This window comes from Engystomops pustulosus, chromosome 5 (assembly GCF_040894005.1).
Source record: "Engystomops pustulosus chromosome 5, aEngPut4.maternal, whole genome shotgun sequence".
NCBI lineage: Eukaryota > Metazoa > Chordata > Amphibia > Anura > Leptodactylidae > Engystomops > Engystomops pustulosus.
This window is the reverse complement of record NC_092415.1, coordinates 4,091,339-4,109,829: the sequence shown is the minus strand read 5'-3', so window position 1 is coordinate 4,109,829 and position 18,491 is coordinate 4,091,339. Positions and strand designations below refer to the sequence as shown.

Sequence of the window (18,491 nt, the reverse complement as noted above, 5' to 3'; positions counted from 1 at the left end):
GCAGCCGCTTCAGTCCACAGGTCACCTCCATCTGCCCCGCAGCACGTCCCGCGCCTGCGCACAGCCAAGGACGCAGTGGCCGCCTTGCTACACCCAGCGCAACACGGTGTCCTTCCACGGATGAGGAGCGGTAAGATGGTGGCGGGAAGTGACGTCATAGCTGTCAGTAGAGGCGGGCCCTGAGCTGGGACTTCCCTTCTAGCCGGGAAAGATGGCGGCGGCGTGTCTAGTGCTACGGAGGTCGCTGCGGGCGGGACAGCTGCTCGGAGGGCGGGCGGCCTGGCCGGTGGCTCCTCAGGTGAGCGGGACAGGGAGGGGGGTGTGATGGAAACCGGGGGCCGGAGGAGGCGGGGGGCACAGAGGAGCTGGTGACCCGGAGGAGAATGAAGGTCACCGGGGGAGAGAGGGAGGCCGGGCCCGGGGCCTGCAGGGAGAGGACCGGGGATGCTTCCGGGGATGTGTCATCGGCTCCGGGAGGATGTGGAGCAAATACCGCAGCGTCTGCTTCTAGTAATGTGCGGCTTTGCCCTGGGGCAACAACGCAGGGGCCCCCCCGGGTACTGAGCACAGGGGCCAGCAGAGCACCCCCCTCTCCCAAATACTGGACATGGGACCCCAGGATATAGGACCCTGAGCAGAGGATGAGCAGTATGAGAACCCCTGTCATGATGCTGTGACATAATGCAATGTCCACTTTAAAAGAAGACTCCGTTGATGTTGGGTTTGGGGATATCGGATGTTTTGTGGGTGCACATCACCGGACCTGTGATTCCACCATAGACTGTGGCGATGTGTGGACACTACAGGGAGATGCTCCTGGTTGTAGGACGCTGTTCACACTGGAGATTATATTTTGCACCCAGTTATGTAAGACGTTTATGCACAGGATGGTCAGGAGGGGGGCGCTGCACCCCACCAGGGCATGCTGGGAGCTGTGTGAGGGTGTAACGCTCTGCAGTGCGCGATGTATAGCGGTGACATCACACGGCGCCTCGTGGTCCGTATTCCACGTATCGTGTAGTAACCACAGCTCCGCGCTGGAGATGTTATTATTAGGTGCTTTTTAATAAATGGTGGCGCTGGATCTTTTCATCCTCCTGATGGATCCCCGGTTTCCAGCGGGGGCTGCGGACCCTCGTTCTGTCACCGGAGTGTCATTGTTTATAGAATGAGACCATCTGCGGCTGAGTGTCGTAATGGGGTATAATTCATGGGGAAATGGGGTGTTACTGTCTAAATCTAATGTGATTATAGAGGACTTCAGCTTTATTTTTTGGGAGACGTGATAAGTGCCCCCATCCAGCGACCGGCATTACCTCTGGCTGTGGTCCCAGGGTCATCTCATCACTCATAGTTCCCGTACTCCTGCAGTCGGCTGTAATTCTGTTCATCCTGAGCTCCCTGATTCTTGAACCGTACAACCAGTATTTTCAGTGCTCGGCTCTCGACTCCAGGACCCAGCAAATTGTAGAAGGAAATTAGATTTTTTTTTTCTTTAGTTTAACCTTTTGTTTTGCTCATTTCAGGCCAACATGTCGTTCTCCTCTCTGTCTCGGGGCAGGAGGTTGGCGCTTTCCACCATCGGGGTCATCGCTGCCGGAGGAGCCGGGTTGGTTTTCGCTCTCCACAATTCCGTTAAAGCCACTGAGCTAGAACTTCACGCTCCGAGCTACCCCTGGAGCCACGGCGGCTTCCTCTCCTCACTGGATCACGCCAGGTAATGCCCTGCAGCTGGAGCACAGCTGCCTCTCGTCACAGTGTGTCATGTAACATCTGCACCAGAATCTCAGTAATGCTGACTATAGAGAGCCATGAGGTGGTTCTAAGACATGTCTAATGTATGTGCCTGGTACTATGGACCCCTCAGAGCCCCCTCTGCACCCTGTGACCTGTACAGGGATCAGACGATGTCATGTTGTGATATATTGCCCTTCTTGCCCTTGCAGTGTCCGCCGCGGCTATGAGGTGTATAAGCAGGTGTGCGCCGCCTGTCACAGTATGGATTACATCGCCTTCAGGAACCTGGTGGGTGTTTCTCACACAGAGGCTGAAGCCAAGGCCCTCGCTGAGGAGGTAAGTGGCCCTCCAGCCCTAGTGTCTGATTCATTGAATGCACATGAGCCTCTCTATTGACTCAATTATCCTGCAGTTTGAGATTCTGGATGGACCAGATGACAACGGAGAGATGTTCACCCGTCCCGGAAAGCTGTCCGATCACTTCCCAAAGCCGTATCCCAACCCAGAAGCAGCTAGAGCATCCAATAACGGCGCTCTGCCCCCTGACCTCAGCTACATCGCCAATGCCAGGTACTGCACCCCTAGCTCCTAGTCATGTGTCACACCCCGTATACCTTATCCTTTGTATTGTATGACGGGGAGCAGCTCCGGATACAAGATATTGCTCAATTATTCACCCATAGATCATCACTGAAGCAGAGTGCGGAGCTCTTCTTCATGTTAAGGGGCGATGCAGTAATTGGCTTTTCTGACCTTATTTGTTTTCAGGCATGGCGGTGAGGATTACATCTTTTCTCTGCTCACTGGATACTGTGACCCTCCAGCTGGTGTCACCATGAGGGAAGGGCTCTACTTCAACCCATACTTCCTGGGACAGGCCATTGCTATGGCACCTCCCATCTATGATGAGGTTCTGGAGTACAGTGATGGTAGGTGTCATTACTTATGCTGTATTGTACTCGAGAGCTGGACTCACTATTCTGCTGCTGGTGCAGTCACTGTGTACATACATGACATTACTTATCCTGTACTGATCCTGAGTTACATCCTGTATTATACTCCAGAGCTGCACTCACTATTCTGCTGCTGGTGCAGTCACTGTGTACATACATGACATTTACTTATCCTGTACTGATCCTGAGTTACATCCTGTATTATACTCCAGAGCTGCACTCACTATTCTGCTTCTGGTGCAGTCACTGTGTACATACATGACATTACTTATCCTGTACTGATCCTGAGTTACATCCTGTATTATACCCCAGAGCTGCACTCACTATTCTGCTGCTGGTGCAGTCACTGTGTACATACATGACATTACTTATCCTGTACTGATCCTGAGTTACATCCTGTATTATACCCCAGAGCTGCACTCACTATTCTGCTGCTGGTGCAGTCACTGTGTACATACATGACATTACTTATCCTGTACTGATCCTGAGTTACATCCTGTAGATCTTTTATTTTATATAAAAGTAAAAAACATAACAATACAAACAAAACATAACATACAATATATACAATATCTTACTTGCTGGTCCAGCCACATTCACCCCTAGTAAAAACAATAACTTAAAATACACCGAAAATACACCGAAATGAATGAACACCAAATACCACAACCCCCACCCAACCGATTATCACAACCTAAACCAAACCAATAAACAATAAGACAAGCCCCACCCACAAATAAAACATAAATGACTATAAATATACATAAACCCACCCCACACCCTCTAATAACAAACCACCCCACACAGATCACATCCCACACCCATTTTTTTTTTTTTTTTAAATATATAATACATAATACACACAACACTACACTAAACTAAATCCCTCGCCCGCACCCTCCCCTTCCCCCCCAGACACTGGTCTAACGTCCAAAGTTTGCGTTAAGTAGTCCAGACCAGTGCCCAAGGTCAGTTCGTAAATCCCACCACCATCACCCCCCTCCCAACCTAACACTATGTCCCAAACCCCACTATATACAATATATACAATATATACAGTAATTACAACATAACATAAAGAAAACAGAATACAAATAAAATCTCAACAACATCAATCAAAACCACATAAAGCCCAGGTTCGGCGCCTGCAAGCACCTACATCACTACATGCTCAGATACAAAACAAAAATCTACAGTGCAGCATCAGCCCAACACCAGGAGCGGAGATGACAGACTAAGGGACACTAAAGGAGAACCCCCTCCAAAGGAGAGAGGCCCTCCCCGTGCCCAGCCTCTCATACTCCAGAGAGCGCACCTTCGCCAGGTCACCCAGAATGTTCCTAACCACCTCATCCACCGGGAGGATTTTACGCTGCGTCGAAACTAAGCACCGTGCGTTCCACGTGTGGTACCTGACCACTAGACTGACTAAGAATAACGTGCAGCGGTCCCGGCCACCCAGGCCTCTGAATGCTCCATAGGCCCACTCCGCATAGGAGAGACCGGCCAACCCGGGCCAGTGGATGGAAGCGCCCACCCGGTTGTACACCTCTGTGTTAAAGGGGCACTGAAGCAGGAAGTGGTCCATGCTCTCCAGCAGACCACCGCACTCCTCCCGGGGACAACCCCTTTCCTCAGAGCTCCTACACTTCAGATTGTCCCTCACACACAGCTTTCCATGGAAGCAGCGCCAAGTCACGTCCCAAAACTTCAAGGGGATCCTGATGGAATTCAATAAACTCAAACCCACCCCAAGATCCCGACTTGGGCAATCCCTGAGGGCCAGAGGCTTCTGGAAATGGGTCAACAGAACCCTCTTGTCAAGGACTTTCCTCGACATGGTCCTGATCTCCCACATTCCCAGACCCCACCGGCGAATCAGCTTCAGAACCGGGGTAGCGTAAGCCGGAAGATGCCCATGTGGTGTACGAAGATCCTTCACTTGTCCTCCTGTCTCCCATTCCTGGAAGAAAGGCCGAAACCATCCCCTGCAGGAGTATACCCACGGAGGAGCCCTCTCTTTCCAGAGGTTTGCTACATTGATCTTAAGAAAGCTATTCACTAGGAACACCACAGGGTTGACCATACACAACCCTCCTTGTCTCCTCGTGCGGTAAGTAACCTCCCTCTTGATAAGGTTCAGCCTATTCCCCCATAACAGCTGGAAGAACAGACTGTAGACCCGAGTCCAGAGGGGTTCTGGCAACATGCACACACTGCCCAGATAAATCAGTAACGGAAGCAGGTAAGTTTTAATCAGGTTAACCCTTTCTCTGAGGGTCAAAGACCAACCCTTCCACTGGTCCACCTTCTGGGCGGCGATCTTAAGCCTGCCATCCCAGTTTTGCATGGGGTAATCCCCCTGGCCAAATTCGATGCCTAGAACTTTGGCAGAGTGTCCGGGAGATCAAAGCCTGGACCTCCCTCTCCCAGCCAGAGACTCTCACACTTATCCCGGTTGATCTTGGACCCAGAAGCCTCTGAGTAGCGGTCAACCTCTGACATCACCCATTGCGCCTCCCCTCCCGAGGACACGAAAACGGTGACATCATCAGCATACGCTACCACCCTCAGAGTGGCTTCCGGTGCTGCCCGATCCATCCCGACTCCCACCAACGGCCCACGATCAACCCTCCTAAGGAATGGGTCGATCGCGAACACATACAGTAGTGGGCTCAGAGGACAACCCTGGCGAACACCAGACCCGACCTCAAAAGAGCGGCCAATCCAACCGTTCACAAGCGGGAAACTGTTTGCCCCTGCGTACAAAACCTTTAGCCAATTGACAAACTCCCCCGGCAGGCCATACCTCAGAAGGACAGACCAGAGGTACTCGTGGTTAACCCGATCAAACGCTTTTGCCTGATCCAAGGACAGCAAGTACCCCTTCCAGTTACCAGCCCTGCCCTGCTCCACTGCCTCCCGAACACAAAGCACAGCACTAAATGTACTGCGGCCTGGAACAGAGCAGTGCTGGGTCCCCGAAAGGAGCCGGGGCGCAAACTGCACCAGCCGATTAAACAGCACCTTTGCCAAAACCTTTCTGTCCGTATTGAGAAGCGCTATGGGACGCCAGTTCTCAATACGAGATCGGTCCTTACCCTTTGACAGGATGATCAGGGCAGACCTCCTCATTGACTTCGGCAGAGCGCCCGAGGAAAGACACTCATTGAATACCTCAGTCAAGAGGGGAACCAAGGCGTCCTTAAAGGTCTTATAAAACTCAGATGTTAAGCCATCCGGGCCTGGAGATTTCTTGAGGGCGAGCCCTTCAATCGCCCGGCTGACTTCCTCTTCCCTGATCATCTCTGTCAAAACATCAAGAGAGGGGTCTACTCCTGGCTCAGGGACAGTTTCAGCCAGGAAAGCCGACATCACATCCCGATCTAGATCCTTCCTGCCCAAGAGGTGCGAGTAGAAGGATCTGACGACCTCCAGAATCCCTGATCTGGACGTTTTCAGGGATCCCGTACTGTCAACCAGTCCTGTGACAACTTTACCATTCACTGACATCTTGCAGTTTCTGTAAGGGTCGGGCGAGCGGTATTTCCCGTAATCCCTCTCAAAAACCAAAGATGCGTGTCTATCGTACTGACACCTCTTCAGCAAGGATTTCACTCTGGAGATGTCCTCACGACTACCTCTAGTCGAGACGAGATGCTGGAGTTTCCTCCTCAGGCCCTGATACAGGCGGTACCTGTCCAGGCTCCTGAGGCTCGAGAGCTGGCGGAAGAATCTCGCCACCCTTTTCTTGAGCATCTCCCACCACTCTGACTTACTGCTACAAAGGCCCAGCAATGGTACCTGGCTCTGAAGAAAGTCCTCAAAGGATTGTCTGATCTCCGCTTCTTCCAGGAGAGACTAATTGAGCTTCCAGTAGCCTCTTCCCATCCGGGGGGTCTCTGTAACATTCAGAGAAAACAAAATTAGACAGTGGTCGGAGAACTCCACCTCAACAACGGACACTGCTGAAGAAATGGCTTCCTCCTTTAAATAAAACCTGTCTATTCTAGACCTGCAGCTACCCCTATAATAGGTGAACCCCGTGTGACCTGGGGTGTGCCGGATGTGGACATCCACCAGGCGAGCCTCACTGGCTATGCTATTAAGAGCGACGCTATCATAAGTCAGCTTGTCTCTGGAACCTCCCCTATCCTGGGACCTCGTGACAGCATTGAAGTCCCCTCCAAAGACCACCTGCTGACTTGTAAAAAGGTAGGGCTTGATCCTCATAAAGAGACACTTCCTGTCCCACTTGGACTGGGGACCATAGATGTTAATTAGGCGAAGTTCTTGTCCCTTCATGAGGATATCCAGGATCAGGCACCTCCCCATTTCCAACTCAACAACTCGTCGGCATTCTACCGGTGCGGTAAAAAGGACCGCCACTCCGCTATACGGCTCGGCCGCAAGAGACCAATAGGAAGGCCTGTGTCTCCATTCCCTCTTAGCTTTAAACACGGCCGCCAAATCTGGCAGCCTGGTCTCCTGCAAAAATAAAATGTCGGCTTCAACACGGCCGAGAAAATCAAAGGCCGCAAATCTAGCCGCATCAGACTTAATGCTGGCGACATTAATGGACGCCAGCGTCAACGGAGTGGGTGCCGCCATCATGAGTGATTGAGTTAGACGGCTTTCTTTTTACCCATCTTACCACCACCCTCGGGAAATGAACACCCCCTTTTTAGACATATTGTGGTGTCCATCTCCCGCACCTCTGATGCTTCAGGGGCAGATCCAGGACCTGCCCCCTCATCCTCGTCTCCAGACTCTGGGCCAGTCTCCCCTCCTGAGGACCCTGACTCCCCAGGGGGAGACTCGGCACCTCCTGCAGGCTCCGCCACCTCTGGCCCTTCACCCTCAGCCCCTCCATCGGCAGGAGAGGCTCCATCCAGGGCCAAGAATCGATTTGAAAGTTCGACCAGCGGGGGGTTGGTTGCACCTTCCTTGGGTACCTTAGTCAGGGAGGGAGAAGATCTTACACCTCCCTTCTTTTTACCCTTTTTCTTCTTTTTGGCGCCACGCTTACGCTTTTCCTCTAGCCACGCCCTATTATCCTCGTCCATACTCTCATAATGGGAGGAGTCTGAGGACGTGGCACCTTCCTCTCTCTCGATCCTCCTGACCTCCTCATCCAGTACATCATCCCCTGGGGCCTCAGCGACAGGTGTGATCTCCAGGACAGCGCCAGAGGTCGTCCCAGCAGCCCGAGACTCCCCCCGCTCTCTCTCCTGTTGACGCTTCTCTAGACGCCTTAGCTGGGCAGGCGTCTTTTTCCTGTCTTTCTTCCCTGGCCCCTCCATTCCTCCGTCTCTGCTAGTCCCCTCCCCAGCAGATTCAGCCTCATGGCTTTCATCCGCTGAGGCTGAGCCCGCATTAGCGAAGGAAAGAGGACAACGACTGTACGGGTGACCGAGGTCACCACACAGGTTACACCTAATCTGCCCTGTACAGGATGCAGCGAGATGGCCGACACCCCCACACAACGCACACTTCTGCACGGTGCAGTTTGCGCTGAAATGTGTGGGGTCGCCACACCTGTGACACAGCTTAGGCTGCCCCCGGTAGAAGATCAGGATCCGATCCCTCCCCAGGAAGGCTGATGAAGGGATGTGGGCGACTGAGTTACCTGAACGCCTCAACTTCACCATGAAGGTCCAGGCCCCTGACCAGATACCAAACTCGTCACGATTTTTTTCCAGTAATCCTAGCACCTCTCCATAACGATTTATCCAGGTCATGATGTCAAAGCAAGATAGTGATTCGTTACGGGTAAGAACGGTCACTTTCTTGAGTTCGCTCTGGCGGGACACTGCTTGCACAGCAAAGTCCCGCCACTCGGGCTCGTTGTATCTCAGCTCATAGTTGGACCAGAAGGGCTCAAGCCCCTCCGGCCGAACAAAGCTGATATCAAACTCAGATGTACCATAGGGATGGATCAAGGCAAAGATGTCAGCCGCCTTGAAGTCCATCTTCAGCAGCAGCTCAACTACCCGTGCCCGAGGGGGACACACATCACTGCCACGCCACCGAAGACGGACCACATTCCTACGGTTAGCACCCGGCCCGGTTGTCGGGAGCGACCATGATGTCTCCCTGCCTCTTTGCTCTCGGAAGGCAGACAGGCCGTGCCTCTCTATCCAAAATGACAAATCAACCTCCTTCCCCGCTACATTGATCGTCCTTTCTCCCTTCTGTAAGGCCTGCAGGAGGCGCCGTTGCAAAAAGCCGTCCCCAGAGCCCAGAGACGAGGATGACGTAACCCTACTTCCCCCAGCAGCGACACTGGCATAGCTCTTAATAGGGGCCGCCACTGGGGGAGCAACCGGACCAACCCCTGCACCCACCTCATTAACACTACCCACCTCAGCCGCGCCAACCACACCACCAGTCACTCCATCACTCACTCCCATAACTGGTAACGGTTCTGCACCACTCACACCATTCACATTATCCACCACAACATTACTGACACCATTCACACTGGCTGGACCAGCAACAACATTAGGGGACATGACCACCTCCGCATCTTCGGGCACAAGGGACGGGGGTCCCCCCGCAGAGCATCGCCCAAAGGGGACCACAACTCTTGTCACACTTGTGCCCTCCGCATCATCGGTAGCAGATGTTATTTTACTTTTTCTGTTGCTTGGTAACATTCGCCGCTGCTCTTTAGCCGGCGTGAGGCGCCGCTGATCTCCAGTCTCCACAGAATGTGCATTATCCCCAACACCGACACAAAATAATACTTTTTGTTTGGGAGGTTCGGAGCCCTCAGCCTCAGCGACCCCTCCACACTGCCGCCGCTCCATAACCAAGTGATCAGCGGCAACAGCATGAAGAGGCACCGGAAGCTGCCACCAGTGCTGGGCTATCCCCCCCTCCCACCGGGGGACGCACCACAGCACTGGATTTTGATGTTATCGCCACATCCGAGCCGCCCTGACTGTCCGGCCTTGCGGCCGATGCCTCCCCTGCTCCCCCGCTGTTACCACAAACAGAGACGGAGCCCATCGCCACATCAGATGTCACACCTGTAATCTCCCTGCACCTTTGCACCGGGTCCACAGCAGAACTCGGGGGGGTTTGGGTAGCAGGGCTTGCACAGTGAGCTGACCCTGCGCTTTGCCCGGGGGGGTTTACAGGGAGGGGGGTAAAGATGAAACGTACCTCTTCTTGCTGCTTTGGCCTGGTCTTCTTACTCTTCCTCCGGCTGCTCCCCCCAGCGGCTTCCTCTGGGAGTTCATCACCAAAAGAAAAGTTTTCCATGTGCACTGGGGACTCGAGCAGCCGGATCTCTGCCATGAGTGCCCCTCCCTGGCTGCCGGTGTCACTGTCCTCCCCCGAGCGAGGTGTTACTGCTGGCTGTCCTGCAGGGGGCCCACTGCACGAGGCCTGCTGATCTTCCTGCAGGCCGCCAGGTGGGAACTGCTGCTCGTTATCATCATCATCATCCTCCTCCTCCACCTGGCTCACAGGCTGCAACCCCTTCAGCCTTTGCTCTCTGGTATCAGCCATTTGAGCAAATCTATCGTCATTAACAAGTTTTTCTTTAAACGGACCGCTGTTATCTAATATAAAAGTTTTTCTTTTATCAAGCTTAGCAATCTCTGCCTTCAGGTGGTTAATTTCTCCATTAATTTCTATTTTGCGCTTCTTTTGCGCCGTGTTCGCCCTGGCGCGGGCACAACGCAGCTCCTCCCGGAGCCTCCTGATGGTCTTAGTCGCCTCTTCGTACTCACAGAGGTGGCTCTGGACCCGGGAGGCATAGGTGGACAAAGACTCCCGGGGCCCCTGCACCGCCCAGCCTCCCCCCGCATGGTCAGCCTTACCTCTGTGAGCACTCCGCTTCATAGCTCCAGCCCCGGAAGGACCGCTCTCACCCGCACCATCATGGACGTCCGGCTTCTGGGTTTGCCTCTTTACACTGGACCCAGGGGGAGCAGGAGCAGTATTACTACGACTCCTGGTGGAACGTCTCACCCCTGAGTCCTCCATAGCGCCGGCCGGTTCCTGGCTACCCCTGCCCCCCACCGGCCTGGCCCGGGAAGCAGGAGCCTGGGGCTTGCCGCTCTGGCTCATGCCTGGAAACCCACCCCCTCCCTGGGAAGGGAGAGAGCAGGCCCCAGGTGGAGGTGGATTATTCCTGGAGCTCAGAGCAGCAGCAGCACACAGCCTCTCACAGCAACAGACAGCTAACGATGTAACGAGCTCCAGAGATGCACTCACTATCTGCTGCTGGTGCAGTCACTGTGTACATACATGACATTACTTATCCTGTACTGATCCTGAGTTACATCCTGTATTATACCCCAGAGCTGCACTCACTATTCTGCTGCTGGTGCAGTCACTGTGTACATACATGACATTACTTATCCGGTACTGATCCTGAGTTACATCCTGTATTATACTCCAGAGCTGCACTCACTATTCTGCTGCTGGTGCAGTCACTGTGTACATACATGACATTACTTATCCTGTACTGATCCTGAGTTACATCCTGTATTTTACCCCAGAGCTGCACTCACTATTCTGCTGCTGGTGCAGTCACTGTGTACATACATGACATTACTTATCCTGTACTGATCCTGAGTTACATCCTGTATTTTACCCCAGAGCTGCACTCACTATTCTGCTGCTGGTGCAGTCACTGTGTACATACATGACATTACTTATCCTGTACTGATCCTGAGTTACATCCTGTATTATACTCCAGAGCTGCACTCACTATTCTGCTGCTGGTGCAGTCACTGTGTACATACATGACATTACTTATCCTGTACTGATCCTGAGTTACATCCTGTATTTTACCCCAGAGCTGCACTCACTATTCTGCTGCTGGTGCAGTCACTGTGTACATACATGACATTACTTATCCTGTACTGATCCTGAGTTACATCCTGTATTTTACCCCAGAGCTGCACTCACTATTCTGCTGCTGGTGCAGTCACTGTGTACATACATGACATTACTTATCCTGTACTGATCCTGAGTTACATCCTGTATTATACTCCAGAGCTGCACTCACTATTCTGCTGCTGGTGCAGTCACTGTGTACATACATGACATTACTTATCCTGTACTGATCCTGAGTTACATCCTGTATTATACCCCAGAGATGCACTCACTATTCTGCTGCTGGTGCAGTCACTGTGTACATACATGACATTACTTATCCTGTACTGATCCTGAGTTACATCCTGTATTTTACCCCAGAGCTGCACTCACTATTCTGCTGCTGGTGCAGTCACTGTGTACATACATGACATTACTTATCCTGTACTGATCCTGAGTTACATCCTGTATTATACCCCAGAGATGCACTCACTATTCTGCTGCTGGTGCAGTCACTGTGTACATACATGACATTACTTATCCTGTACTGATCCTGAGTTACATCCTGTATTTTACCCCAGAGCTGCACTCACTATTCTGCTGCTGGTGCAGTCACTGTGTACATACATGACATTACTTATCCTGTACTGATCCTGAGTTACATCCTGTATTATACTCCAGAGCTGCACTCACTATTCTGCTGCTGGTGCAGTCACTGTGTACATACATGACATTACTTATCCTGTACTGATCCTGAGTTACATCCTGTATTATACCCCAGAGCTGCACTCACTATTCTGCTGCTGGTGCAGTCACTGTGTACATACATGACATTACTTATCCTGTACTGATCCTGAGTTACATCCGGATTTACACTTGTGAAGTATAATTATACTCCAGAGCTGCATTTATAATACTTCACAAGTTTAAATCCGGATGTAACTCTAGATCAGTACAACAGAATATTGAGTGCGGCTCTGCAATATAATAGTAGCTATAATGTGAAGTATTAAGCAAAGTTTTTAGTTTGTCCTGTATACAAGCAGTAACTGGACTTTATTGTCTCCAGGGACCCCAGCTACAATGTCCCAAGTAGCTAAAGATGTCTGCACGTTCTTGCGGTGGGCCTCCGAGCCGGAGCACGATGACCGCAAGCGCATGGGCCTTAAAGTAAGTTGTCAAGTAATTCAGTGATGGGGTATAGGATTATTATAGTGTCTGCAGTTACACATCTCTAGGACTTGGCTCATTGCTTTGCTCTGACTTCCCCTCTGTCTGCAGATTGTCTTGATGTCGTCCTTTATCGCCGCTGTTCTCTACTACATGAAGAGACACCGGTGGACTGTGCTCAAGTCCAGGAAGATGGTCTACAAACCACCAAAGTAAGCGGATGATTGTACGTGTGTCGGACCCCCCTCCTCTATGTTGGCGGCCTCTGCGGTGAGATCTGGATCACACTATCAGTCCCTCTTCTGCCTCCTGACGTTGGAGCCTGCACTCGGACAGAAAACTCCATTGTAATATTTTTGAGCTCCTGTCCTCACAGGATTTTGCTCCTTTATTATTTTTTGGTTACTTTTTGCTTGTCAATCAGTATCGTCCATCTGAGAGGAGACAGAACTGTGGGAGAATCACAAAAACACTCGGTGTCCATTATCATCCCTTCCTGGGGAGGCTAATAAATTAAATAAAAAAAAATATTTTAAAACTGATGGAGGGTGGATGGTCATTTATCTCAAGTTACTCCCAGGACTGAGAGACAACTGGCTGCAGCAATCATCCCCCCACCAGTGGAGCATCTGGTGGGCCAAGCTATCGCAGCTCCACCTGTCCCTGCCAGCACCACAACACACAGTTATCTACAGGAAAACTGGTGTGGAGGGGGAAATCTATGTCTGTCAGGAAAGGTGTCAGAACACAAAGAACATGGCAGCTCCCTGTGTATGGGGGTGTAGTCACAGAGAGGTCAGAGCCCCCATGCTGACCCCTGACCACTGCTGGCTATGATAGAAAGGTGTCAGGACACACAGGACATGGCAGCTCGCTGTGTATGGGGGGTGTAGTCACAGAGGGGTCAGAGCACCCATGCTGACCCCTGACCACTGCTGGCTATGATAGAAAGGTGTCAGGACACACAGGACATGGCAGCTCGCTGTGTATGGGGGGTGTAGTCACAGAGAGGTCAGAGCGCCCATGCTGACCCCTGACCACTGCTGGCTATGATAGAATGGTGTCAGGACACAGGACATGGCAGCTCGCTGTGTATGGGGGTGTAGTCACAGAGAGGTCAGAGCCCCCATGCTGACCCCTGACCACTGCTGGCTATGATAGAAAGGTGTCAGGACACAGGACATGGCAGCTCGCTGTGTATGGGGGGTGTAGTCACAGAGGGGTCAGAGCACCCATGCTGACCCCTGACCACTGCTGGCTATGATAGAAAGGTGTCAGGACACAGGACATGGCAGCTCGCTGTGTATGGGGGGTGTAGTCACAGAGGGGGCAGAGCACCCATGCTGACCCCTGACCACTGCTGGCTATGATAGAAAGGTGTCAGGACACACAGGACATGGCAGCTCGCTGTGTATGGGGGGTGTAGTCACAGAGGGGTCAGAGCGCCCATGCTGACCCCTAACCACTGCTGGCTATGATAGAAAGGTGTCAGGACACAGGACATGGCAGCTCGCTGTGTATGGGGGGTGTAGTCACAGAGGGGGCAGAGCACCCATGCTGACCACTGCTGGCTATGATAGAAAGGTGTCAGGACACACAGGACATGGCAGCTCACTGTGTATAGGGGGTGTAGTCACAGACAGGTCAGAGCGCCCATGCTGACCCCTGACCACTGCTGGCTATGATAGAAAGGTGTCAGGACACACAGGACATGGCAGCTCGCTGTGTATGGGGGGTGTAGTCACAGAGGGGTCAGAACGCCCATGCTGACCCCTGACCACTGCTGGCTATGATAGAAAGGTGTCAGGACACACAGGACATGGCAGCTCGCTGTGTATGGGGGGTGTAGTCACAGAGGGGTCAGAGCGCCCATGCTGACCCCTGACCACTGCTGGCTATGATAGAAAGGTGTCAGGTCACACAGGACATGGCAGCTCGCTGTGTATGGGGGGTGTAGTCACAGAGAGGTCAGAGCGCCCATGCTGACCCCTGACCACTGCTGGCTATGATAGAAAGGTGTCAGGACACACAGGACATGGCAGCTCGCTGTGTATGGGGGGTGTAGTCACAGAGAGGTCAGAGCGCCCATGCTGACCCCTGACCACTGCTGGCTAGGATAGAAAGGTGTCAGGACACACAGGACATGGCAGCTCGCTGTGTATGGGGGGTGTAGTCACAGAGGGGGTCAGAGCACCCATGCTGACCCCTGACCACTGCTGGCTATGATAGAAAGGTGTCAGGGCACAGGACATGGCAGCTCGCTGTGTATGGGGGTGTAGTCAGAGGGGTCAGAGCGCCCATGCTGACCCCTGACCACTGCTGGCTATGATAAAAAGGTGTCAGGACACACAGGACATGGCAGCTCGCTGTGTATGGGGGGTGTAGTCACAGAGGGGTCAGAGCACCCATGCTGACCCCTGACCACTGCTGGCTATGATAGAAAGGTGTCAGGACACACAGGACATGGCAGCTCGCTGTGTATGGGGGGTGTAGTCACAGAGAGGTCAGAGCGCCCATGCTGACCCCTGACCACTGCTGGCTATGATAGAAAGGTGTCAGGACACACAGGACATGGCAGCTCGCTGTGTATGGGGGGTGTAGTCACAGAGGGGTCAGAGCACCCATGCTGACCCCTGACCACTGCTGGCTATGATAGAAAGGTGTCAGGACACAGGACATGGCAGATCGCTGTGTATGGGGGGTGTAGTCACAGAGGGGTCAGAGCACCCATGCTGACCCCTGACCACTGCTGGCTATGATAGAAAGGTGTCAGGACACAGGACATGGCAGCTCGCTGTGTATGGGGGGTGTAGTCACAGAGGGGTCAGAGCACCCATGCTGACCCCTGACCACTGCTGGCTATGATAGAAAGGTGTCAGGACACACAGGACATGGCAGCTCGCTGTGTATGGGGGGTGTAGTCACAGAGGGGTCAGAGCGCCCATGCTGACCCCTGACCACTGCTGGCTATGATAGAAAGGTGTCAGGACACAGGACATGGCAGCTCGCTGTGTATGGGGGGTGTAGTCACAGAGGGGTCAGAGCGCCCATGCTGACCCCTGACCACTGCTGGCTATGATAGAAAGGTGTCAGGACACAGGACATGGCAGCTCGCTGTGTATGGGGGGGTGTAGTCACAGAGGGGTCAGAGCGCCCATGCTGACCCCTGACCACTGCTGGCTATGATAGAAAGGTGTCAGGACACACAGGACATGGCAGTTTGCTGTGTATGGGGGATGTAGTCACAGAGGGGTCAGAGCACCCATGCTGACCCCTGACCACTGCTGGCTATGATAGAAAGGTGTCAGGACACAGGACATGGCAGCTCGCTGTGTATGGGGGGTGTAGTCACAGAGGGGTCAGAGCGCCCATGCTGACCCCTGACCACTGCTGGCTATGATAGAAAGGTGTCAGGACACAGGACATGGCAGCTCGCTGTGTATGGGGGGGGTGTAGTCACAGAGGGGTCAGAGTGCCCATGCTGACCCCTGACCACTGCTGGCTATGATAGAAAGGTGTCAGGACACACAGGACATGGCAGTTCGCTGTGTATGGGGGTGTAGTCACAGAAGGGTCAGAGCGCCCATGCTGACCCCTGACCACTGCTGGCTATGATAGAAAGGTGTCAGGACACAGGACATGGCAGCTCGCTGTGTATGGGGGGTGTAGTCACAGAGAGGTCAGAGCGCCCATGCTGACCCCTGACCACTGCTGGCTATGATAGAAAGGTGTCAGGACACACAGGACATGGCAGCTCGCTGTGTATGGGGGGGTGTAGTCACAGAAGGGTCAGAGCACCCATGCTGACCCCTGACCACTGCTGGCTATGATAGAAAGGTGTCAGGACACACAGAACATGGCAGCTCGCTGTGTATGGGGGGTGTAGTCACAGAGGGGTCAGAGCGCCCATGCTGACCACTGCTGGCTATGATAGAAAGGTGTCAGGACACAGGACATGGCAGCTCGCTGTGTATGGGGGGTGTAGTCACAGAGAGGTTAGAGCCCCCATGCTGACCCCTGACCACTGCTGGCTATGATAGAAAGGTGTCAGGACACACAGGACATGGCAGCTCGCTGTGTATGGGGGGTGTAGTCACAGAGGGGTCAGAGCGCCCATGCTGACCCCTGACCACTGCTGGCTATGATAGAAAGGTGTCAGGACACACAGGACATGGCAGCTCGCTGTGTATGGGGGGTGTAGTCACAGAGAGGTCAGAGCGCCCATGCTGACCCTTGACCACTGCTGGATATGATAGAAAGGTGTCAGGACACACAGGACATGGCAGCTCGCTGTGTATGGGGGGTGTAGTCACAGAGGGGTCAGAGCGCCCATGCTGACCCCTGACCACTGCTGGCTATGATAGAAAGGTGTCAGGACACACAGGACATGGCAGCTCGCTGTGTATGGGGGGTGTAGTCACAGAGGGGTCAGAACACCCATGCTGACCCCTGACCACTGCTGGCTATGATAGAAAGGTGTCAGGACACAGGACATGGCAGCTCGCTGTGTATGAGGGGTGTAGTCACAGAGGGGTCAGAGCACCCATGCTGACCCCTGACCACTGCTGGCTATGATAGAAAGGTGTCAGGACACAGGACATGGCAGCTCGCTGTGTATGAGGGGTGTAGTCACAGAGGGGTCAGAGCACCCATGCTGACCCCTGACCACTGCTGGCTATGATAGAAAGGTGTCAGGACACAGGACATGGCAGCTCGCTGTGTATGAGGGGTGTAGTCACAGAGGGGTCAGAGCACCCATGCTGACCCCTGACCACTGCTGGCTATGATAGAAAGGTGTCAGGACACACAGGACATGGCAGCTCGCTGTGTATGGGGGGTGTAGTCACAGAGGGGTCAGAGCACCCATGCTGACCCCTGACCACTGCTGGCTATGATAGAAAGGTGTCAGGACACAGGACATGGCAGCTCGCTGTGTATGGGGGGTGTAGTCACAGAGGGGTCAGAGCACCCATGCTGACCCCTGCTGGCTATGACAGAAAGGTGTCAGGACACACAGGACATGGCAGCTCGCTGTGTATGGGGGGTGTAGTCACAGAGGGGTCAGTGCACCCATGCTGACCCCTGACCACTGCTGGCTATGATAGAAAGGTGTCAGGACACAGGACATGGCAGCTCGCTGTGTATGAGGGGTGTAGTCACAGAGGGGTCAGAGCACCCATGCTGACCACTGCTGGCTATGATAGAAAGGTGTCAGGACACACAGGACATGGCAGCTCGCTGTGTATGGGGGTGTAGTCACAGAGGGGTCAGAGCGCCCATGCTGACCCCTGACCACTGCTGGCTATGATAGAAAGGTGTCAGGACACACAGGACATGGCAGCTCCCTGTGTATGGGGGTGTAGTCACAGAGAGGTCAGAGCGCCCATGCTGACCCCTGACCACTGCTGGCTATGATAGAAAGGTGTCAGGACACACAGGACATGGCAGCTCGCTGTGTATGGGGGGTGTAGTCACAGAGGGGTCAGAGCGCCCATGCTGACCCCTGACCACTGCTGGCTATGATAGAAAGGTGTCAGGACACACAGGACATGGCAGCTCGCTGTGTATGGGGGTGTAGTCACAGAGGGGTCAGAGCACCCATGCTGACCACTGCTGGCTATGATAGAAAGGTGTCAGGACACACAGGACATGGCAGCTCGCTGTGTATGGGGGTGTAGTCACAGAGGGGTCAGAGCACCCATGCTGACACCTGACCACTGCTGGCTATGATAGAAAGGTGTCAGGACACAGGACATGGCAGCTCGCTGTGTATGTGCAGGAAGGTGAAGCAGGATA

At 53.4% G+C, this 18,491-nt stretch overlaps 1 protein-coding gene across 2 annotated transcripts; it reads left to right on the top strand.

Moving 5' to 3' along the window:
- Positions 1-108: 108 nt before the first annotated feature.
- Positions 109-13,237, top strand: CYC1 (cytochrome c1). Of its 2 annotated transcripts, none has more exons than XM_072151050.1 (7): positions 109-130; positions 1,527-1,717; positions 1,947-2,073; positions 2,150-2,307; positions 2,506-2,666; positions 12,595-12,695; positions 12,807-13,237. In XM_072151050.1, the coding sequence occupies exons 2-7, from the start codon at positions 1,533-1,535 to the stop codon at positions 12,909-12,911; spliced, it is 837 nt and encodes a 278-aa protein (XP_072007151.1). In that variant the 5' UTR covers positions 109-130; positions 1,527-1,532; the 3' UTR covers positions 12,912-13,237. The 2 variants fall into 2 exon arrangements, with proteins under 2 accessions (XP_072007151.1, XP_072007150.1); XM_072151049.1 differs by lacking the exon at positions 109-130 and adding an exon at positions 140-298.
- Positions 13,238-18,491: the final 5,254 nt, after the last annotated feature.